At 36.9% G+C, this 26082-nt stretch overlaps 1 protein-coding gene across 1 annotated transcript in view; it reads left to right on the top strand.

Annotated features, from left to right (window-relative positions):
• The first annotated feature begins 8759 nt into the window (after positions 1 to 8759).
• The window catches only part of LOC110459519 (matrix metalloproteinase-16-like), a 33736-nt gene continuing 16413 nt past the window's right edge, over positions 8760 to 26082 (top strand). The window contains exons 1-2 of the mRNA XM_021511824.1: positions 8760 to 9215; positions 19594 to 19717. Of these exons, the coding sequence (XP_021367499.1) occupies positions 9120 to 9215; positions 19594 to 19717 (220 nt within the window). The 5' untranslated portion in view covers positions 8760 to 9119. The remainder of the gene's footprint in view (positions 9216 to 19593; positions 19718 to 26082) is intronic.

Raw genomic sequence — 26082 nt, 5'->3', positions numbered from 1 at the left:
TAATAATAACATGATTTCGCTAATCTAAGAAATCACGACCAGATATATACATATACGCGACACAACTCGATTAATCGTGATTATCTCTGTCGGGGTTTCTCCGGTCTTGATGTTCTATAATTATAACTACCCTGTCGGGGTTTTCTCCGGTCCTGATGTTCCATAAACTACCCTGTCGGGGTTTTCTCCGGTCCTGATGTTCCATAAACTACCCTTTCGGGGTTTTCTCCGGTCCTGATGTTCTATAAGCTACCCTGTCAGGGTTTTCTCCGGTCCTGATGTTCCATAAACTACCCTTTCGGGGTTTTCTCCGGTCCTGATGTTCTATAAGCTACCCTGTCAGGGTTTTCTCCGGTCCTGATGTTCCATAAACTACCCTTTCGGGGTTTTCTCCGGTCCTGATGTTCTATAAGCTACCCTGTCAGGGTTTTCTCCGGTCCTGATGTTCCATAAACTACCCTTTCGGGGTTTTCTCCGGTCCTGATGTTCTATAAGCTACCCTGTCAGGGTTTTCCCCGGTCCTGATGTTCCATAAACTACCCTTTCGGGGTTTTCTCCGGTCCTGATGTTCTATAAACTACCCTGTCAGGGTTTTCTCCAGTCCTGATGTTCTATAAACTATCCTGTCAGGGTTTTCTCCGGTCCTGATGTTCCATAAACTACTCTGTCGGGGTTTTCTCTGGTCCAAAAATTACACAAAATTACACGGTCTCACCTGTACATAAAAACTCTAAAATATCACATGGACACACATGTACATGAACACTATATAAATATCACATGGACACACCTGTACATAAACACCCTCAAATATCACATGGACACACCTGTACATGGACACTCTAAAATATCACATGGACACACCTGTACATAAACAGCCTCAAAGATTACACGGTCTCACTTGTACATAAACACTTTAAAATATCACATGGACATACCTGTGCATAAACACTCTCAAAAAATTGCACGGTCTCACCTGTACATAAACACTCTCAAAGATCACATGGACATACCTGTACATAAACACTCTCAAATATCACATGGACACACCTGTACATAAACACTCTAAAATATCACATGGACACACCTGTACATAAACACTCTCAAATATCACATGGACATACCTGTGCATAAACACTCTCAAAAAATTGCACGGTCTCACCAGTACATAAACACTCTCAAAGATCACATGGACATACCTGTACATAAACACTCTCAAATATCACATGGACACACCTGTACATAAACACTCTAAAATATCACATGGACACACCTGTACATAAACACTCTCAAATATCACATGGACATACCTGTGCATAAACACTCTCAAAAAATTGCACGGACTCACCTGTACATAAACACTCTCAAAGATCACATGGACATACCTGTACATAAACACTCTCAAATATCACATGGACACACCTGTACATAAACACTCTAAAATATCACATGGACACACCTGTACATAAACACTCTCAAATATCACATGGACATACCTGTACATAAACACTCTCAAATATCACATGGACACACCTGTACATAAACACTCTCATATATCACATGGTCTCACCTGTACATAACACTCTCAAATATCACATGGACACACCTGTACATAAACACTCTAAAATATCACATGGTCTCACCTGTACATAACACTCTCAAATATCACATGGACACACCTGTACATAAACACTCTAAAATACCACATGGACACACCTGTACATAAACACTCTCAAATATCACATGGACACACCTGTACATAAACACTCTAAAATATCACATGGTCTCACCTGTACATAAACACTCTCAAATATCACATGGACAAACCTGTACATAAACAGTCTCAAAGATCACACGGACGCACATGCACATAAACACTCTCAAAGATCACATGGACATACCTGTACATAAACACTCTCAAATATCACATGGACACACCTGTACATAAACCCTCAAAAATACCACATGGACACACCTGTACAAAAACAGCCACAAAGATTACACGGTTTCACCTGTACATAAACACTTTAAAATATCACATGGGCACACCTGTGCATAACACTCTCAAAAAATTACACGGTCTCACCTGTACATAAACGCTCTCAAAGATCACATGGATACACCTGTACATAAACACTCCCAAATATCACATGGACACACCTGTACATAAACCCTCAAAAATACCACATGGACACACCTGTACATAAACACTCTAAAATATCACATGGACACACCTGTACATAAACAGTCTAAAATATCACACGGTCTCACCTGTACATAACACTCTCAAATTTCACATGGACACACATGTACATAGACACTCTAAAATACCACATGGACACACCTGTACATAAACAGCCTCAAAGATTACACGGTTTCACCTGTACATAAACACTTTAAAATATCACATGGACACACCTGTGCATAACACTCTCAAAAAATTACACGGTCTCACCTGTACATAAACGCTCTCAAAGATCACATGGATACACCTGTACATAAACACTCCCAAATATCACATGGACACACCTGTACATAGACACTCTAAAATACCACATGGACACACCTGTGCATAACCCTCTCAAAAAATTACACAGACTCACCTGAACATAAACGCTCTCAAAGGTCACATGGATACACCTGTACATAAACAGTCTAAAATATCACATGGTCTCACCTGTACATAACACTCTCAAATATCACATGGACATACCTATACATAAACAGTCTAAAATATCACATGGACACACCTGTACATAAACAGTCTAAAATACCACATGGACACACCTGTACATAAATAGTCTCAAAGATCACATGTACACACATGTACATAAACAGTATCAAAGATCACACGGACACACATGTACATAAACAGTCTCAAAGATCACATGGACACACCTGTACATACACACTCTAAAATATCACATGGACACACATGGACATAAACACTCCCAAATATCACATGGACACACCTGTACACAAACAGTCTCAAAGATCACACGGATACACATGTACATAAACACTCCCAAATATCACATGGACACACCTGTACATAAACAGTCTCAAATATCACAAACTATACCCCAAAAGTCTTTGCAGCTCAGAAACGGCAGCAAAGATAGTCTGCTGTTTACAACCGCTATCGCACCGGCGCTTGATAAAATTGGCTGTTGCCGTCAAACGTTCTTGTGACCATCACGGTGGGAAACGAGGCGGTGAACGCACATTTTTCGCGCATGTGATATTTTTCACTGTCCATGGCAATATCACCCGCGCCCCTTAAACCCAATGTATTTTCGGAAGGTGACAGAGATTTTTGTTTAATTTTCTCCCAACCAATCAAATAGCTAGAAATGCACTTGAGGTGTAACAATCTAAAATATCACATGGACACACCTGTACATAAACAGTCTCAACGATCACACGGACACACCTGTACATAAACACTCTCAAAGAGCACACGGTCTATGCCTAAGCTAAACAAATGCTGTTTAGCTTTGCTACACATTCCTAAAAATATCTCTTTATTTGTTAATTTTTTTCTGTGGTTATGTAAATTCATGACATTAAAAATTATAGAAACTGAAGCTTCTTTAAAATGTTCAGTCTTTTCTTCTCTCCACCCAAACCGGAAGTAACTATCAAACCAGACGGAAATCCGGATATGTTTAGGCTATTGTGATTCTTTTTTTACACGATTTAGAGGGATCAGGCAAAGTATATCATGTCAGAAAATAAAATTGGAATTTAATCACCAATATACTTAACTTTTCTTATACAGATAACAACAGTTATATTTGATAAACAATACATCTTCAAATATGATGTCCCTCTACAGGGCCTAACTCACAGTACCAAAAGCATTTGTATTTTCTCTTGAACTGCATAATTCATTCGAATGCTTTTCTTTACTTATTATTTATTTTACATTGACTGCTGTATCGCTATAAAACGAATAAATAGATAATGTTTTAAATTAATATTATTAAGAGAATAAATTAAAAAAAACAGCATTTAGAGGCTTCGCTCTTTTCAGGCAATGCCTGTTTTCATATTATCGTTATCCATTTCTATATTTCAAGTCGCACTCCTTAAAGGTGGTATATCATTGGATGTGTCAGTTCATTTAATTAATCTGCGAACAAGTTTCCAAATATTTCTAGGATTCGCATCGATAAAATTATCTATAATGCCGTTTATATCCGTATAAATTAACTACATGTATCAGGCCGTTTATATCCGTATAAATTATCTATAAGGCCGTTTATTTTCGTATAAATTATCTATAAGGCCGTTTATATCCTTATAAATTATTTATAAGGCCGTTTATTTCGGTATAAAATATCTATAATGCCGTTTATATCCGTATAAATTATATATAAGGCCGTTTATATCCGTATAAATTATCTATAAGGCCGTTTATATCCGTATAAATTATCTATAAGGCCGTTTATATCCGTATTAATTATCTATAAGGCCGTTTATATCCGTATAAATTATCTATAAGGCCTTTTGTATCCGTAAAAATATCTATAATGCCGTTAATATCCTTATAAATGATCTATAATACCGTTTATATCCGTATAAATTATCTATAAGGCCGTTTATATCCGTATAAATTATCTATAAGGCCGTTTATATCCGTATAAATTATCTATAATGCCGTTTATATCCATATAGATTATCGATAAGACCGTTTATATCATTATACATTATCTATAAGGCCGTTTATATCCGTATAAATCAGTACAAGCTAGCTTTTTCAGTGATGCGTTATAATCACGTCGAACGAGGTCAGTGGCTGGATGGGTACTCGTTCACATTTTCCAGATCTAAAATTATCTTAGACAGGATAATCAGGGGAGATATGGTCATTGAATTTGACATCGTAAGTTATTAAGATCATCGAAAGATACTAAATTTCTAGTTTCCTGATCGCAGTGTTTCAGTGATGCAGGTTCATTGAGGACATGATGAAAATTGGATACCAAAAATATTGAAACCGTGACATCATATATATTGTAATTACATGTATGTCATTCTCATTCATACACGCTGATCAATTATTGACAAAAAAGTCTGGTACATCATCTGCTTTATCACTTTGAAGATAATTGTTATCCAGTGCAAAACTTAATGTTTTGATTTCCAACCTTATAAATGAGGTAAGAAATCACTACGAAAAATATACCTGTTTAACCAAGATATATTTAGTTATTTTTAAATTTCAAATATCAAGCCTTGTATAAAAATATCAACAATTTATCTGTAGCTAAAATTACATACATGTAGTATATCTGTCACTGGCAACAGGCGATTGGACTGTAGAAAAGACAATGTTTGGTTTTCTCAAAAATCATAAACATTTGTTTAACACTTTGACAATTGTTGACGATGTAAAAGAAAAAGATGTAATTGATATTAATTAGTAGTTCCTAGCACTAACATAACCCCCGTCTTAGGAAATATACAGAATTAATTCCGAGAGATGAATGGAAGTAAAGATCCCAAGGCAGCACCGCATCAGAGCCATAAAGACTGATACCGTAAAATGCGGACAAGAGAGATAGGATTTAAGACAGGTTGAGAGCAGACAGTCACGGTAGAAAATGTTGTTACAATGTAACAACTTCCGGAAAATGCCGAAGAAGAAACAATCAAAGTTTTGATTAAATATTGGAGGAAGATCAATCGTTATTAATAGCAAAATATATAATCTCAAAGTGTTCCTATATAAATCAAAAATCACATAAAAGTTGAACTATGCTAAGATGTTAACATCCAAACCTAACTTAATGTAAGGGTAAATATGAGCACAAGCGTGCACTTAATGGCACGGGAAAGGCGTGTGGTACGTATGTACCGATTGCACTGCGCACTCTACTTTGTGAAGGAAACAGAAGCGTTGTAATAATATCAGAGCCGCACCGCGGTCTCGGAATTACGTCGTGTCTTTGAGTTAAGTGTTTCGAGCTATTCTTTCACCTGGTCTACAAAGCTGGCTTTTTGCACTATGTATACAGCAGGATTGGTATGGAACATAAATGTTACGTTATACTTGAGAAATAGGTCGTTTACACTGTTACAATCTTGTTCTTGCTTTCATAGACTGAGGTCCGCCACTGTTACTGCGCAATGTTTATGACTTCAGTTCTTTGGTTGTATCTGAGGTGTCACAAACTGTTATAAGGCTTGTATCTGAAGTCAGATTCCCCCCAATCAATCAAGCAATCTTTTGATGAAATGAATACTGACGATTAATCAGGTGTAGTATGAAGTCATATATTTCATCTTAAACTAGTTTGGTGTAGTCTAGATATATATATAATTAGTATGACGTAGTCTAGATATATATAATTGGTATTGATGTAATCTAGATATATATAATTGGTATAGCGTAGTCTATTTATATATATAATTGGTATGGCGTAGTCTATATATATATACAAAATTGGTATTGCGCAGTCTATTTATATATATATATAATTGGTATGACGCAGTCTATTTATATATATAATTGGTATGGCGTAGTCTAATTATATATATAATTGGTATTGATGTAATTTAGATATAAAACATTGGTATGGATGTAGTATAGATATATATATTTGGTGTTTGTAGTCGATATATAAAACTGGTATGAATTCATTTTTTGGTCATTTTATGTTAAATTTCTAATCACCGGACTGATGGTTATAATCGTGATTTTCTCTATGCAAATCTTTCATGTTGTTGTTTGTAATTTTGAACAAGTAAACATTAAAACATTAAAAGCACCAGTCTTATTAAGTGTATTACTATAAAATATTACAAAGAGCATCTTCGGATTTAAAAGACGGGAGCTAATTACATGCGATGCATAGTTATGTTAATAAAAATTCCTAAAAGGCCAATACTCCTCATTTACAAATTCATGTGATGTATTCAATAAGATTTGATTTTACATATCCTGTCAATGTACTTTCACTTTTATTACATCAATTGTACACAACCTACACTGTACTACGCGAAGATGATCCGGTAAACTCCCAAAACCTTAACAGCACAAAGTATTCATATCACTACAAAAGGTCGTACGTTGGTTTTAAAATAAAATTAATATTCATAAGAATACATGCTATGACTGTAATTGTTATACCAGATATCGATAATATACTTTTCCCTTTGATCCTTTGAATGGTTATTGATTCAATTGTATGGTATCCTTAACGTAAAATCCTAAATGTTAGTTACAATACTACTCGTTTAGCTGCCTCATAACATGGCATCTTTTATTCATGAAAGTTATTGATGAATGCTGCACCGAATGTGTACTACTTCATAGTCAAGTACCAATATCTGGCTGACAAACTACACAACAATAAAAGCATTGGATATGTAATCAGAAATCGACAAAACATTCCCTGTTGATACCAAACATAAATAACCCAAACTTACGCGCACCGCTAGTGATAAGCGCAGTAGTAAACAAAACCATTACAATAATTTACGTCATACTTTCTGTTGCGGCTTTGGTATAAAGAACATCCATGTTTAAAAAAAACCAGACCATTAAAATATTAATGAAAATGATTGATGTTTTATTGAGTAGGTTAATGACTTTATTGAGTAGGTTAATGACTTTATTGACCTCATTTTAGATAGAGAATATGTTGCATGTGCACCAGTAATGAACAAGTACACCAGATTGCTACGTCATACTTTATGACATTCCAACCATCATCGACCTCCCTTTTCTATGACGCTGCTCTGACCTCCCAGTTACTGGTGTGTTAGACTCATTTGTCATTATCATGGCTGGCCTTTCTTAAACTCTGATGTGGTATATAGGTGTATGTGGTTGTACATGACAGGCACTATTTAGATCTCCTATTGTGTGTAGGGGTCTACATGACCGACCTTACTTTAACTACCCTGTGGTGTGTAGGGGTCTACATGACCGACCTTACTTTAGATCTCCTGTGGTGTAGGGGTCTACATGACCGACCTTTCAATAGATCTCCTGTGGTGTTTTGGGGTCCGCATAACTTCATGACTGGCATTTTTAAGATATCTTGTGGTATTTAGGGGTCTACGTGACCGACCCTTCTTTAGTTCTACTGTGGTGTGTAGGGGTCTACATGACCGACCTTTGTTTTAGCTCTCCTGTGGTGTTTAGGGGTCCACATGACTTCATGACTGGCATTGTTAAGATCTCTTGTGATATTTAGGGGTCTACATGACCGACCCTTCTTTAGTTCTACTGTGGTATTTTGGGGTCTACATGACCGACCTTACTAAAGCTCTCCTGTGGTGTTTAGGAATCTACATGACCGACCTTTCTTTAGATCTCCTGTGGTGTTTATGGGTTTACATGATAGCATATGCTTAACGACGGAAATGTTATATATATATTGATATTTTACTTTAAAAATGTACATGAATTACCTCAACGATTATCAATAAATTTAATTTTGATGTATTTTTGTGAGGACAAATAATGATAAGTAAGGTTAAGGCTAACAGCACCTCTGTCTGCACTCTGATCACCTTTTATCACAGCATCTGACCTTCCCATCTGACCTTCCCATCCTCATTTCTCACAATCATCGATCTGTGCACGTTTAACCGAGGATAAATCCGAAGAACACAGGGTAAGTACCCCCCAGTGAACCCACCCTCACACAACTGACCCCCTTCTATAGACCAATCACAGACCTATCATCCCACAGCCGATATATGTGTATACTGTCAGGTATGAGGCTATATATACTGTAAGGCACAGCTCTATATGCTAGAGAGCACACATTGTACAGCAGACGACCGAGTGCATGACAGTGTGGGAACGCCACCACCAGATCGTACAGACAGCTCCAATACATACCAGTGTCTTTCAACAACAAAGGACGGAGCGCTAGTCGAGACTTAGTCGAATATATTACAACCACAAAACACATTCATTGTTATAGACCTTTTATCTGGTATTTCCGATAAATAAGAGGAAAGATAATATACACAATGTAGTCGACCGATCTGGATACGTGCTGGAATTTATCAAATAGTCGATATCGTTCTAATTCCGTGTTGAGTGTTGTGTTTTAGTTGGTGAGTGGTACGTACCACTGTTTTGAATACATACCATGGATATTATTTCATTCGTTGGGATTGTTACCGTGCTGACATTACAATTTGCGTCGTTCTGTCAGGCCAATAGAGACTATTCCAGTGGAGATGTGGTAAGTAGCCCAGTCCAAACCTGTAGTGATCACAACCCATATTACATATATATGTGTCACTCAAATTCATCCCTCAAGTCGTGATAGCTACCTTTCTCCATGTCCCCTATTAATAACCCCCATATCTTTTTATCGTGTGATTTTGTGTTTTAAAATGCATTTTTAGAAAACACACATATAAAACGTTAAACATGACATATGTCTCTCGCTGTATTTAGTCTAGGTAACCCCAGTAAGTAATTTTGTGTTCTTTCTAATAAAAGATGATATACAGTATTGCCGAATTGTGCAGCACACTGCTACAAAACGTCACCACAGTGTTCAGTAGAGTGGTCGTGTGATAATGTGCATGGCTGTTCCAGTAAACAATCTCTATGCTATTTGTGTCAGTGTAGTCCATGTATGAGAGATAATCATCCTATCGGTGTCTGCTACACACGTATACAGCTATATACAGCGTGTTGTAGCCTACTTTTTGAATATATCGTGTCGGTTGTTAATCAAAGTTACGCATAAATGCAGTTCGTCATGTTGTATGTTTTATTTCATTTTTGTAAGTGGAATAAATTACAGGTTTTAACAGGGACATTCTCGATACACAACATACAGGGTCAAATAACGCTACTTTCTTTTTCACACATTATCCTCCATATTTTTTATGATGTTTTTGTATCATTGTAATTCCAATTACAGTCAACATTCTAATCTTATGTGATATCGATATGGTGTGATTTGTCTTTGTTTAAATATGGTGTGATTTGTATTTGTTTAGATATGGTGTGATTTGTCTTTGTTTAGATATGAGGTGATTTGTATTTGTTTAGATATGGTGTGCTTTGTCTTTGTTTAGAGATGGTGTGATTTGTATTTGTTTAGATATCGTGTGATTTGTCTTTATTTAGATATGGGGTGATTTGTATTTGTTTAGATATGGTGTGATTTGTCTTTGTTTAGATATGGGATGATTTGTCTTTATTTGGAGATTGTGTGATTTGTCTTTGTTTAGAGATGGTGTATTTGTCTTTGTCTTCGTTTAGGGATGTTGTGATTTGTCTTCATTTAGAGATGGTGTGATTTGTCTTTGTTAAGAGATATTGTGTTTTTCTGTCTTTGTTAGGAGATGGTGTGATTTGCCTTGTACTGTTTAGAGATGGTGTTATTTTCATTGGCTTTGTTTAAAGATGATGTTATTTTCTGTCTTTGTTTAGAAATGGTGTGATTTTCGATGTCTTTGTTTCGAGATGGTGTGATCTTTCTTTGTCCTTGTTTGGACATGGTGTGATTTGTCTTTGTGTTTGTTTAGACATGGTGTGATTTGTCTTTGTTAAGGAATGGTGTGATATGTTTTTGTCTTTGTTTAGAGATGATGTGATTTTCCGTCCTTGTTTAGAGATGGTGTGTTTTTACTTTGTCTTTGTTTAGAAATGGTGTAATTTTTCTTTGTCTTTGTTTAGACATGGTGTGATATGTCTTTGTTAAGGAATTGTACGATTTGTTTTTGTCCTTGTTTAGAGATGATGTGATTTGTCTTTGTTTAGAGATGGTGTGATTTTCTGTATCTTTGTTTAGAAATGGTGTGATTTTTCTTTGTCTTTGTTTAGAAATGGTGTGATTTGTCCTTGTCTTTGTTTAGACATGGTGTGATATGTCTTTGTTAAGGAATTGTACGATTTGTTTTTGTCCTTGTTTAGAAATGGTGTGATTCGTCCTTGTCTTTGTTTAGACATGGTGTGATATGTCTTTGTTAAGGAATTGTACTATTTGTTTTTGTCCTTGTTTAGAGACGATGTGATTTGTCTTTGTTTAGATATGGGATGATTTGTCTTTATTTGGAGATTGTGTGATTTGTCTTTGTTAAGGAATGGAGTGATATGTTTTTGTCTTTGTTTAGAGATGATGGGATTTTCCGTCCTTGTTTAGAGATGGTGTGATTTTTCTTTGTCTTTGTTTAGAAATGGTGTGATTTTCGATGTGTTTGTTTCGAGATGGTGTGATTTGTCTATGTTAAGGAATTGTATGATTTGTTTTTGTCCTTGTTTAGAAATGGTGTGAGTTGTTCTTGGTTTTGATTAGTGATGGTGTGATTTTTCTTTGTTAAGAAATGGTGTGATTTGTTCTTGTCTTTGATTAGAGATGGTGTGATTATTCTTTGTCCTTCTTTTGAAATGGTGTGATTTGCCTTTGTCTTTGTTTAGAGATGGTGTGATTTGTCTTTGTCGTTCTTTAGAGATGGTGTGATTTTTCTTTGTCTTTGTTTAGAGATGGTGTGATTTGCCTTTGTCTTTGTTTAGAGATGGTGTGATTTGTCTTTGTCGTTCTTTAGAGATGTTGTGATTTGCCTTTGTCTTTGTTTAGAGATGGTGTGATTTGTTTTTGTCTTTGTTTAGACATGGTGTGCTTTGTCTTTGTTAGGGAATGGTGTGGTTTTTCGATGTCCTTCTGTAGAGTCAGTTAGATTTTACTTTGTCTTTCTTTAGAGTTAGTGTAATTTTTTTATGGCATGATACTCCTCATTCATCACTGTACAATAACACCTCAATATAACGCCCCGTTAGTTATCGCTGTACAATAAAACCTCAATATAACGCCCCGTCAGTTATCGCTGTACAATAAAACCTCAATATAACGCCCCGTTAGTTATCGCTGTACAATAAAACCTCAATATAACGCCCCGTTAGTCATCGTTGTACAATAAAACCTAAATATAACGCCCCGTTAATTATCGCTGTACATTAAAACCTCAATATAACGCCTCGTTAGTTATCGCTGTACAATAAAACCTCAATATAACGCCCCGTTAGTTATCGCTGTACAATAAAACCTCAATATAACGCCCCGTTAGTCATCGTTGTACAATAAAACCTAAATATAACGCCCCGTTAATTATCGCTGTACATTAAAACCTCAATATAACGCCTCGTTAGTTATCGCTGTACAATAAAACCTCAATATAACGCCCCGTTAGTTATCGCTGTACAATAAAACCTCAATATAACGCCCCGTTAGTTATCGCTGTACAATAAAACCTCAATATAACGCCCCGTTAGTTATCGCTGTACAATAAAACCTCAATATAACGCCCCGTTAGTTATCGCTGTACAATAAAACCTCAATATAACGCCCCGTTAGTTATCGCTGTACAATGAAACCTTAATATAACGCCCCTTCAGTTATCGCTGTACAATAAAACCTCAATATAACGCCTCGTTAGTTATCGCTGTACAATACAACCTCAATATACCGCCCCGTTAGTTATCACTGTACAATACATCCTCAATATAACGCCCCGTTAGTTATCGTTGTACAATAAAACCTCAATATAACGCCCCGTTAGTTATCACTGTACAAAACAACCTCAATATAACGCCCCGTTAGTTATCGCTGTACAAAAAAACTCAATATAACGCCCCGTTAGTTATCGTTGTACAATAAAACCTCAATATAACGCCCCGTTAGTTATCGCTGTACAATTAAACCTTAATATAACGCCCCGTTAATTATCGCTGTACAATAAAACCTCAATATAACGCCTCGTTAGTTATCGCTGTACAATACAACCTCAATATAACGCCCCGTTAGTTATCACTGTACAATAAAACCTCAATATAACGCCCCGTTACTTATCACTGTACAATACAACCTCAATATAACGACCCGTTAGTTATCACTGTATAATAAAACCTCAATATAACGCCCCGTTAGTTATCACTGTACAATACAACCTCAATATAACGCCCCGTTAGTTATCGTTGTACAATAAAACCTCAATATAACGCCCCGTTAGTTATCGCTGAACAATAAAACCTCAATGTAACGCCTCGTTAGTTATCGCTGTACAATAAAACCAAAATATAACGCCCCGTTAGTTATCGCTGTACAATAAAACCTCAATATAACGTCCCGTTAGCTATCACTGTACAATAAAACCTCAATATAACGCCCCGTTAGTTATCGCTGTACAATAAAACCAAAGTATAACGCCCCGTTAGTTATCGCTGTACAATAAAACCAAAATATAACGCCCCGTTAGTTATCGCTGTACAATAAAACCTCAATATAACGCCCCGTTAGCTATCACTGTACAATAAAACCTCATTATTACGCCCCGTTAGTTATCGCTGTACAATAAAACCAAAATATAACGCCCCGTTAGTTATGGCTGTACAATAAAACCTCAATATAACGCCCCGTTAGCTATCACTGTACAATGATACCTCAATATAACACCCCGTTAGTTATCACTGTACACTAAAACCTCAATATAATACCGCGTTAGTTATCACTGTACAATGATACCTCAATATAATACCCCGTTAGTTATCACTGTACAATGATACCTCAATATAATACCGCGTAAGTTATCACTGTACAAAGATACCTCAATATAACACCCCGTTAGTTATCACTGTACAATGATACCACAATATAACGCCCCGTTAGTTATCACTGTACAATGATACCTCAATATAACAACCCGTTAGTTATCACTGTACACTAAAACCTCGATATAATACCGCGTTAGTTATCACTGTACAAAGAAACCTCAATATAACACCCCGTTAGTTATCACTGTACAATAATACCTCAATATAATACCGCGTTAGTTATCACTGTACAAAGATACCTCAATTTAACACCCAATTAGTTATCACTGTACAATGATACCTCAATATAACACCCCGTTAGTTATCACTGTACAGTAAAACCTCAATATAACACCCCTTTAGTTATCACTGTACAGTAAAACCTCAATATAACACCCCTTCAGTTATCACTGTACAATTACACCTCAATATAATTTCCCGTCAGTTATCACTGTACAGTAAAACCTCAATATAACAACCCGTTAGTTATCACTGTACAATTACACCTCAATATCATACCCCGTTAGTTATCACTGACAGTGAAACCTCAATATAACACCCCGTTAGTTATCACTGTACAATTACACCTCAATATAACACCCCGTTAGTTATCACTGTACAGTAAAACATCAATATAACACCCCGTTAGTTATCACTGTACAGTAAAACATCAATATAACACCCCTTTAGTTATCACTGTACAGTAAAACCTCAATATAACACCCCTTCAGTTATCACTTTACAATTACACCTCAATATCATACCCCGTTAGTTATCACTGTACAGTAAAACCTCAATATAACAACCCGTTAGTTATCACTGTACAATTACACCTCAATATCATACCCCGTTAGTTATCACTGACAGTGAAACCTCAATATAACCCCCCGTTAGTTATTACTGTACAATTACACCTCAATATAACACCCCGTTAGTTATCACTGTACTATTACACCTCAATATAACACCCCGTTAGTTATCACTGTACAATTACACCTCAATATAACACCCCGTTAGTTATCACTGTACAATTACACCTCAATACAAAACCCCGTTAGTTATCACTGTACAGTAAACCCTCAATATAACACCCCGTTAGTTATCACTGTACAATTACACCTCAATATAACACCCCGTTAGTTATCACTGTACAATAAACCCTCAATATAACGCCCCGTTAGTTATCTCTGTACACTAAAACCTCAATAATATACCCCGTTAGTTATCAATGTACAATTACACCTCAATATAACACCCCGTTAGTTATCACTGTACAATAAAACCTCAATATAACACCCCGTTAGTTATCACTGTACAATTTCACCTCAATACAATACCCCGTTAGTTATCACTGTACAGTAAAACATCAATATAACACCCCGTTAGTTATCACTGTACAGTAAAACATCAATATAACACCCCGTTAGTTATCACTGTACAGTAAAACATCAATATAACACCCCGTTAGTTATCACTGTACAGTAAAACATCAATATAACACCCCGTTAGTTATCACTGTACAGTAAAACATCAATATAACACCCCGTTAGTTATCACTGTACAGTAAAACATCAATATAACACCCCGTTAGTTATCACTGTACAGTAAAACATCAATATAACACCCCGTTAGTTATCACTGTACAGTAAAACATCAATATAACACCCCGTTAGTTATCACTGTACAGTAAAACATCAATATAACACCCCGTTAGTTATCACTGTACAGTAAAACATCAATATAACACCCCGTTAGTTATCACTGTACAGTAAAACATCAATATAACACCCCGTTAGTTATCACTGTACAGTAAAACATCAATATAACACCCCGTTAGTTATCACTGTACAGTAAAACATCAATATAACACCCCGTTAGTTATCACTGTACAGTAAAACCTCAATATAACACCCCGTTAGTTATCACTGTACAGTAAAACATCAATATAACACCCCGTTAGTTATCACTGTACAGTAAAACCTCAATATAACACCCCGTTAGTTATCACTGTACAGTAAAACCTCAATATAACACCCCGTTAGCTATCACTGTACAGTAAAACATCAATATAACACCCCGTTAGTTATCACTGTACAGTAAAACATCAATATAACACCCCGGTAGTTATCACTGTACAGTTAAACATCAATATAACACCCCGTTAGTTATCACTGTACAGTGAAACATCAATATAACACCTCGTTAGTTATCACTGTACAGTAAAACATCAATATAACACCCCGTTAGTTATCACTGTACAGTGATACCACGACGGATTACCCTTTCTTTGTCACTTCACAGTAAAACGCCGATATCATACATGCGTTAATCACTATACCGTAAAATTTCGAAGTAATGGCCCTCATTTTCACTCTTTAATATAATATAATATCTGGCTTTAACCACTGTTCTTAAAACCTCACTAGTTTGCCTATCTTTAATCGCTTCAGTTAAACTCCGATCTTAATACCCCTCGATTATCACTTCAGTTAAACTCCGATCTAAATACCCCTCGATTATCACTTCAGTTAAACTCCGATCTAAATACCCCTCGATTATCACTTCAGTAAACGTCGATCTCTCCTAATACAATCTTATGTTGATGAACTTATCACAAGGAAACACACCTGCCAGTTCAATGATGGTCAGTTTATTAATGTTTGAATCATCTTTACGAAAGGTCTGACCGGAGCGTTTACTAGCAATTTTTTAAAACCTGAATTACGTTTAGTTATGCATTAAGACACGATCCACACACTAACCAATTCAAGATGTCGATATCTCCGCTATCTGCACCCTTTGCTGACACGCGCTCTGTAATTGTGTTTTACCTGTATAAATAAGACTCTGGTCTGATTGCACACTACCATATCGTTACATGTTGTATTCGTATTAAGATTTTTTGTTTTTCTCTGTAGATTTAGTTGATCCAACCATATTCACCACGGTATATACACACCTCTACTGCCAAAATAGTAATACCTTACATTGATTTAAGTTTGCACACCTGGCTTAAGACCTATCAGGTGGGGTGTGTTTTTTCCACATGTGTTTATACCTTGGCGGGGTGTCATGCTATCGATCAACATACCTGTGTCAGGTCAATGTAGAACACATCTGTACCGTAAACAGACAGAACCTTTATGTGTTTAATTCAAAACTATCAATAACATAGTTCACGCATTCTACCCATTGGAATTTATGGCATTTTTGAACAACTGCAAGAAATACATATCTGTACCACATAACATCACTCCCTGTATTAAATGTACAGCATATCTTATTGGATTGATCACGAGGTAGACAATTGTTGTACTGTTAACTTGATTATTATTCTTATATCAGACGTATTTCACGTGATTTATAGACAGTATATAACGGCCCTCCGCGGTGTATCAACTGATGCCACTCAATTATTATAGGCAATATATTTAGGCATGGTAGTCTATTGGTAGGACGCCGGTCTCGTGACCGAACGGTTGCGGATTCGAGTCACGGCACGGCACTAGTACTGTGTGGTATCTTTGAGCAAGATACTTAACTCCGCTTGTTCCAGTCTAATCAGCTGCAAATGAGTACGTGGTTGGGCAGTGCTAGAATTGTAGAATATCAGATGTGAGCGCCGAAATGGCAGCACCGGCTGTATGCTCCCCAGGGAGTTGAGAAAGATATTGGCTGATTGCAAAGGCCCTATAACCACTTTTAATAATGTGTGAACCGCTTTGAGACGACCTACGAACTAGGTTGTGATAAAGAACCTCAAATTAGTATTATTATTTTAAGGTCACTTTCAGGATTATCTAAATATATTTTTCAGTATCTATCGTTGCATCACCAAACTTCTTGTTAGACTAATGGTGGCCTGAGGTGTTACTGTATATCTATCAGTGTCTACAAATCACAAGTTACACCATAACGTCAGATTTGATGAAATAAGGTATCTTGTGACTATAATACGATTATACATATATTTGGTATCAGTTTTACCTGCCATTTCTATTATAGTCAGCTAAATACGTTTTACTCAAATTTTGATATTGTTAACAACCGAATGTTCACGTATGAGGAAACGTAATATTCATTCTAAATGTTTTCGATGTTGAATTGTCAATTTAAATCTAAACGAATCAAACCTGCAGATACAGACTGCAGTAATAAGTATGCACATCCTTAAACAGTGATTTAAATAAGTAAATATATAAACTGAATGTTCATTATTTTCATACAATGTTTGCTAATATTGAACTTTGCATTGTCAATAACCCTTTGTAGATTTATTATCATATGTATAATGAGTAACCAATATATGTACAGCTATTTATCATTATTACGAAGTGTAATATCTCGAATGCAACGTTTATACACCAAGATCCCCCTGTACCCTATGGCAGTTGATCTCGTGTGTTTCGCACAATAATATTCAGCAATACTTTGACAGCTTTATGTAATCTGATTGGTTAAACATAATTTCAGGTAAAATTAAAGCCTGTTATGAGATAGAAACTGCACTTTACAATACAAGTATGTCAACACCAAATATAACGCTATGAATCTAGGGTCTACATATTCTGAATCATTGCTGGGTTTTTTTGTCAACAAGTTGTATATCTCATTATACAAATTGATCGACTGCCTGACTGACACATATTTACATTTAATCAAACCATACTCTTGCTACATAGACGAATACGATGGAATGCATTTTTCTTAACACGTGATAATATATAAACATTCAAATAACATCAAATAGTTTTTCCAACAAATTCGAAATAAATCAAAACTAACTCCATATGAATATATAAATGAAGGCAACCTATACTATGATTGCAATAATGCTCGAGGCACCTGAACCCCGTGTATCTGTACTGACTGGGGATCACAGAAGCTGCTACACGTACCCTCTTAAGATTTTATCACCCCATGTAGTCGTGTCGTAATCCCAGGCACGATACCCTTCTTATTTTTGGCATTGTAGTTATTAGGATTCTTTTGAAAGAATTGCCAATACAGATCAAAGACACACTTCGATGCTATCCATTGTATTCACTGCATCCCCCGTAAAGAGATAGAGACATGCCTACCAAGGCACGCACCCCATCAAAACTACCAAAGAACCCTAACGCTGCCACCATTAAGCCTCATTGACGAAATTAGATGTTTAACTGATACTGCAGAAGAAGGGGTTAATTTACCTGAACCTTCTTTTACAATATGAGTAAACCAAAGACCACTGTAATAGAATCAACTTTGACAAGAGTAAGGTCTCAACACGGGAACTTTGACAAGAGTTAGGTCTTAACACGTGAACTTTGACAAGAGTTAGGTCTAAACACGTTTTAACCTGAAACTAAATCTCTTAAACAAAATCCTTCATTGACGTAAACGCGTGAATCCTAGATGGTAGATTAAATTGCAAGGAAGAAGATAAGAGTAGGAAGAGGACAAGTTTTACCAGATACCGGCCATGGAATCCTCACCATTCCAAATGAGTTTCGTACAAAGAGCCTACCGCTAGAGTGTATGGCTTAGTTTTGACTTCAATGTACTGTGTTCTCTCATCATCTCTTAGTTATGAGGGTAACGAATTCGCGTGCGATATTGTTTTCTAATCAGAGAATATTTTGTCTTTGTGAAAAGAATTATTTACTTGCTGTAGTTTTCATCGTATTATATATTATCTAACTTATTTAATCATGGGAAGTTCGAATTTATTTTATTTTGTCGTTTGCTGTCTATTTCCTGTATTGTCTTGTGTTGATGTCACATGGAAACATGAAACACATAGGTCTTTTTCTTTTTGAACAATGGGATTACACCATTATGTCGGATTAGACAGGATGTCAGAATACTCAGGGATCGAATTAGACAGGATGTCAGAATACACAGGGGAAGATTAGACAGGCTTCATTGTAAAATGATATATATATGCTTTTGCATTGCCGTAGTCTGAAATGATTTATTCTTGGCATATATATATAAACGTTCGGTACATGCATTGTTTATTTTTGTTTCAGGAATATTTGATGAAATATGGCTACATTTCCAAGGAAAGTAAACATAGCGGATCGTTACGATCGCAAGAAGTCGTAAGCAAGGGTATAGCTCAGTTCCAACGAATGGCCGGTCTACCAGTCACCGGTAGGTAACCAATACATAATCACTAGTATCAGCCTCAGGCTATACTGCCGTCCAATGCGAGTCAATACAGACATGTAGAGAAACCCAGTATATCGGGGCGTACGTAGATTATCTCTATGTTGAATACAGGTCTGATGTTTCGCGTCCATGAAGAAATTGGATCTATATTAATTAATTACTGTGGCACAAAGATGAAAATACTAAATAAAATTTGCGCTCAAAAGGCCTAAACAATAGTAGCTGTATTGGCGCAGACGTTTTAAAATCGTGCCGTTGACAATATACCTTGCTAAGTTCTACATGTAGCGAACCGCGTTGTTCGATGAAACAATCAAATGAGAAACAATCAAGAGAAACCTACAAAAGTAATTGATCTTGGGAAGACAAACATGGCAGTCTCTGGTTATTAATGGTTTTAAAATGGGTTTTGTCTAAAGATAGGATTTTGAGAATGGGATTGGGCATAGGGATCAACACAAAATAATACGTAATCTACTGCAGAGAGAAACAAACTATTAAATTATATCTGTTTGGATACAACTCATACAAGAACAAAGTTACTAATAAATACGTGTAATTTACTTACCAGAAAATAGTATCCAAGACATCCGTTCGTTTTGGATGCAATAATACCAAGCTGAAATGCTCGACTTAATATCGCATAAAAAGAGACTCGTTGAAATGTGTTTGAAATTGGGCTGTTGCCTTATCTCATTAATGAACATGTATGTCATTGGGTTTATTAACCGAGCTATATAACGTCAATGTGTGTACTAGTGCCCACGATACCCGTTACTCTGTGTGTAACATGGTGGTGATTATAACGTCAATATGTGTACTAGTGCCCACGATACCCGTTACTGTGTGTAACATAACGTCAATATGTGTACTAGTGCCCACGCTAGCCGTTACTCTGTATGTAACATAACGTCAATGTGTGTACTAGTGCCCACGATCCCCGTTACTCTGTGTGTAACATGGTTGTGATTATAACGTCAATATGTGTACTCGGGCCCACGCTACCCGTTACTCTGTGTGTAACATGTTGGTGATTATAACGTCAATATGTGTAGTAGTGCCCACGATAGCCGTTACTCTGTAAGTAACATGGTGGTGATTATAACGTCAAAATATGTGTAATAGTGCCCACGATACCCGTTACTCTGTGTGGAACATGGTGGTGATTATAACGTCAAAAGATGTGTACTAGTGCCCACGATACCCTTTACTGTGTGTAACATAACGTCAATAGGTGTACTAGTGCCCACGATAGCCGTTACTCTGTATGTAACATAACGTCAATATGTGTACTAGTTCCCACGATACCCGTTACTGTGTGTAACATAACGTCATTATGTGTACTAGTGCCCACGCTAGCCGTTACTCTGTATGTAACATAACGTCAATGTGTGTACTAGTGCCCAAGATACCCGTTACTCTGTGTGTAACATTGTGGTGATTATAACGTCAATATGTGTACTCGGGCCCACGCTACCCGTTACTCTGTGTGTAACATGGTGGGGATTATAACGTCAATATGTGTACTAGTGCCCACGATAGCCGTTACTCTGTGTATAACATGGTGGTGAGTATAACGTCAATATGTGTACTAGTGCCCACGATAGCCATTCCTCTGTGTGTAACATGGTGGTGATTATAACCTCAATATGTGTACTAGTGCCCACGATACCCGTTACTCTTTGTGTAACATGGTGGTGATTATAACGTCAAAATATGTGTACTAGTGCCCACGATACCCGGTACTCTGTAAGTAACATGGTGGTGATTATAACGTCAATAAGTGTACTAGTGCCCACGATAGCCGTTACTGTGTGTGTAACATGGTGGTGATTATAACGTCAATATGTGTACTAGTGCCCACGATAGCCGTAACTGTGTGTGTAACATGGTGGTGAGTATAACGTTAATATGTGTACTAGTGCCCACGATAGCCATTACTCTGTGTGTAACATGGTGGTGATTATAACGGCAATATGTGTACTAGTGCCCACGATACCCGTTACTCTGTGAGTAACATCACGTCAATATGTGTACTAGTGCCCACGATAGCCGTTACTGTGTGTGTAACATGGTGGTGATTATAACGTCAATATGTGTACTAGAGACCACGATAGCCGTTACTGTGTGTGTAACATGGTGGTGATTATAACGTCAATATGGGTACTAGTGCCCACGATAGCCGTTACTCTGAGTGTAACATGGTGGTGATTATAACGTCAATATGGGTACTAGTGCCCACGATAGCCGTTACTCTGAGTGTAACATGGTGGTGATTATAACGTCAATATGTTTACTAGTGCCCACGATAGCCGTTACTGTGTGTGTAACATGGTGGTGATTATAACGTCAATATGTTTACTAGTGCCCACGATAGCCGTTACTGTGTGTGTATCATGGTGGTGATTATAACGTCAATATGTGTCCTAGTGCCCACGGTAGCCGTTACTCTGTGTGTAACATGGTGGTGATTGTAACGTCAATATGTGTACTAGTGCCCACGATACAAGTTACTCTGTGAGTAACATAACGTCAATATGTGTACTAGTGCCCACGATAGCCGTTACTGTGTGTGTATCATGGTGGTGATTATAACGTCAATATGTGTCCTAGTGCCCACGGTAGCCGTTACTCTGTGTGTAACATGGTGGCGATTATAACGTCAATATGTGTACTAGTGCCCACGGTAGCCGTTACTCTGTGTGTAACATGGTGGTGATTGTAACGTCAATATGTGTACTAGTGCCCACGATACAAGTTACTCTGTGAGTAACATAACGTCAATATGTGTACTAGTGCCCACGATACAAGTTACTCTGTGAGTAACATAACGTCAATATGTGTACTAGTGCCTACGATACCCGTTACTCTGTGAGTAACATAACGTCAATATGTGTACTAGTGCCCACGATACAAGTTACTCTGTGAGTAACATAACGTCAATATGTGTACTAGTGCCCACGATAGCTGTTACTGTGTGTGTAACATGGTGGTGATTATAACGTCAATATGTGTACTAGTGCCCACGATACCCGTTACTCTGTGCGTAACATGGTGGTGAGGTGCTGCTAGTGTATACATATAGCTGGGAATAGTCACTGACTGGACTTTTGACCTAGCTTACTATCTAAGAATGAAAGCAGACGATGTGTTTAAAAGCAATAGTCTTCGTATCACCATACGACAGATAATAAACCACAGTGGACGTACTATCAAACCTCATCGCCTCAAAAAGCCGTATAGAATTGATTTTATAATACACGTCCTAATTAAGAATGATGTCGCTCGCTACACTTAGCACCTGTAAACAGTGCCTTATTTGGGTACGTCCTAATTGAATCCCATGAAAGTATAGAGAACCTGTATCCCTGGCAGTAATCGATACTTTTGGCATTATAAACATTGTCTGGAGTGGGACGGACGCCAATGTTATAAGGGTCCCACAGAAACCAGGGTTAGTTGGTGGATACTTGTATTGGAGAATCAATACCAAACGCGATTAGGTATTCCCTGGATCAGCTGCAGCCACATCTATTCTGTCTTCACTTACTCTACAATGCCTAACTAATTCCTGACACGGTCGTTACAACGGCGTTTCACTTCACGTTTGAAAACTTTTACCGTTTATCTTCTTTACGAAGTTTTCCCCGCAGTACAAATGTAAATATGAATTGTTTTAAAAATCTTAATTTTAATTTTGAAACCGCAGGAACTATTGTAAAGTTCTTGTTATCATAGGCATTTGTTAATCGGATAGCAAAACAAATGTCTCCAAACGTTTTATTAACAATAGACCATAAACATAACATTATCTCATTGTTCCTGAGGGCATTACAAATTCTGTTATAACGAATTTACACCTGTAACAAGGAATACATATAACGGTGCTAGTGATTGATTCAAACATCTTTGAATTGTGATAGCACAAGGAATGTATCATGGTTCTAGTGTTTGAATCATACATCTTTGAATTGTGATAGCACAAGGAATGGATCATGGTTCTAGTGTTTGAATCATACATCTTTGAATTGTGATTGCACAAGGAATGTATAATGGTTCTACTGTTTGAATTACACATCTTTGAATTGTGATAACACAAGGAATGTATAATGGTTCTAGCGTTTGAGTTACACATCTTTGAATTGTGATAGCACAAGGAATGTATAATGGTTCTAGTGTTTGAATCATACATCTTTGAATTATGATAGCACACGGAATGTATATTGGTTCTAGTGTTTGAATCAAACATCTATGAATTGAGATAGCACAAGGAATGTATAATGGTTCTAGTGTTTGAATTACACATCTTTGAATTGTGATAGCACAAGGAATGTATAATGGTTCTAGTGTTTGAATCAAACATCTTTGAATTGTGATAGCACACTGAATGTATAATGGTTCCAGTGTTTGAATCAAACATCTTTGAATTGTGATAGCACAAGGAATGTATAATGGTTCTAGTGTTTGAATTACACATCTTTGAATTGTGATAGCACAAGGAATGTATAATGGTTCTAGTGTTTGAATCAAACATCTTTGAATTGTGATAGCACACTGAATGTATAATGGTTCTAATGTTTGAATCAAACATCTTTGAATTGAGATAGCACAAGGAATGTATAATGGTTCTAGTGTTTGAATCAAACATCTTCGAATTGTGAAAGTACAGCCCGCTCATATCAAAGCAGTTGGAGACGACAAATGTCATATAACCGCAAAGGCGGATGACGTTTATATCTTATATCCTTAAAGTGTGTCCTCAAAAAATTAAACATGTTAGAAAACACAACTAGTTATTCCAACTGACAACTAGATGTAACCGGAGGTTATTTATAACATATAACCCAATAGCGAAATACAACTCACCGTACAGACTGACAACTTTACCATACAAACAAACTGGAGGCAGTTGATGACATATAAACACAAATCTAAGAACTCGATTATTGAGGATGTCTAATCAGAGTGCAATGATTTGAATATTATTCATCTATCAGGCTCACGTTATTATCACTGTATGTATGTACATGATGAAAGGCTTGCAACACAAAGTGTATTCGCTATTTACGTAAAAATGGAATATATACGTTTTACTATTGGACTTTCTCTTTTAATGTAAAATATTATCATCGGAATGTGTTTTTACTTAAAAAGACATAAATGAATACATCAAGCTTTTTAGGTCACCTGAGCTTTTGCTCAAGCGATCATTCCGATCACTTTCCGTCCGTCGTCGTGCGTCGTGCGTAAACTTTTTACATTTTCAACTTCTTATCAAGAACCAGTGAATGGATTTTTTTTTTAAATTGTCAGAATCATCCTTGATAGATGAGGCTACACATTTGTAAAATTGGGATTCCTGCTACAACCCCTGGGGCCAGGGTGGGGCCCCAAAGGGAAAATTAACCAATATTTCAAAAATCTTCTTCTCCAGACTCAGATGTAAATGTACTACAGTCATTTTATCTGCATGGATGGAAAGATCATCAGGGGCTTTATTTAAATCGTATATTTCAGGACCCCCGAGCTATCCGTTCTCCCTTGGCCAGGAGGTAAAGTTTACTATAGTTTATTTATGGAAATAACACTTAGTGGTGGATGTGATCCCTCTGGGTGCAGAGGAGCGGGGCCCAATATGGGAAATAGAGGTAAACATTTATAATCCTTCTCCTACCATAGGGATAAGGGGAGTTTATCCTTATTTAGTCTGGAGCATCATTTGGCGAAAGGGACTCAATTTTGGCTGCAGAGGGGCGGGGCTCAAAATGGGAAGTTGAGGTTTAACTCTTTAAAATCCTTCTCCTTCTATACCATTGGAGGGATGTTATCCAAACTTGGTCTGGAGCATCCTTGAGGAAAGGGGACTATAATTTGTATAAACGGAAGGTGTTGCCCTTCTAGGGGCAGATGGGCTGGGACAAATAGGGGAAATAGAGGTAAAACATTTGAAATCCTTCTTTTAACAATGGCAATAAGGGATTTTATCCAAATTTGGTCTGAAACATTATTGTGCAAAGGGTACTGAATTTTGTATAAACAGAAGGTGTGGGCCCTCTGGGTGCCCAAAATTGGAATTTAAGGTTTTAAATCTCCAAAATCCCTATTCCTCTGTACCACTGGAAATTTTTATTCAAATTTGGTCTGAAGCATCTTTGAGCAAAGGGAACTACATTTTGTATAAACAGAGGGTGTAACCCCACTGGGTACAGAGGGGCAGGGCCCAATAGGGGGATTTGAGGTTTGAATCTCTAAAATCAATCTTCTTCTGTACTATTAAAGAGGTTTCATATAAATTTGGCCTGGAGCATCCTTGGGCAAAGGGGACTTAATTGTATATACACGGAGGG

Source organism: Mizuhopecten yessoensis, unplaced genomic scaffold (genome assembly GCF_002113885.1).
Source record: "Mizuhopecten yessoensis strain PY_sf001 unplaced genomic scaffold, ASM211388v2 scaffold10097, whole genome shotgun sequence".
NCBI lineage: Eukaryota > Metazoa > Mollusca > Bivalvia > Pectinida > Pectinidae > Mizuhopecten > Mizuhopecten yessoensis.
This window is presented reverse-complemented; position numbering and strand designations above follow the sequence as displayed.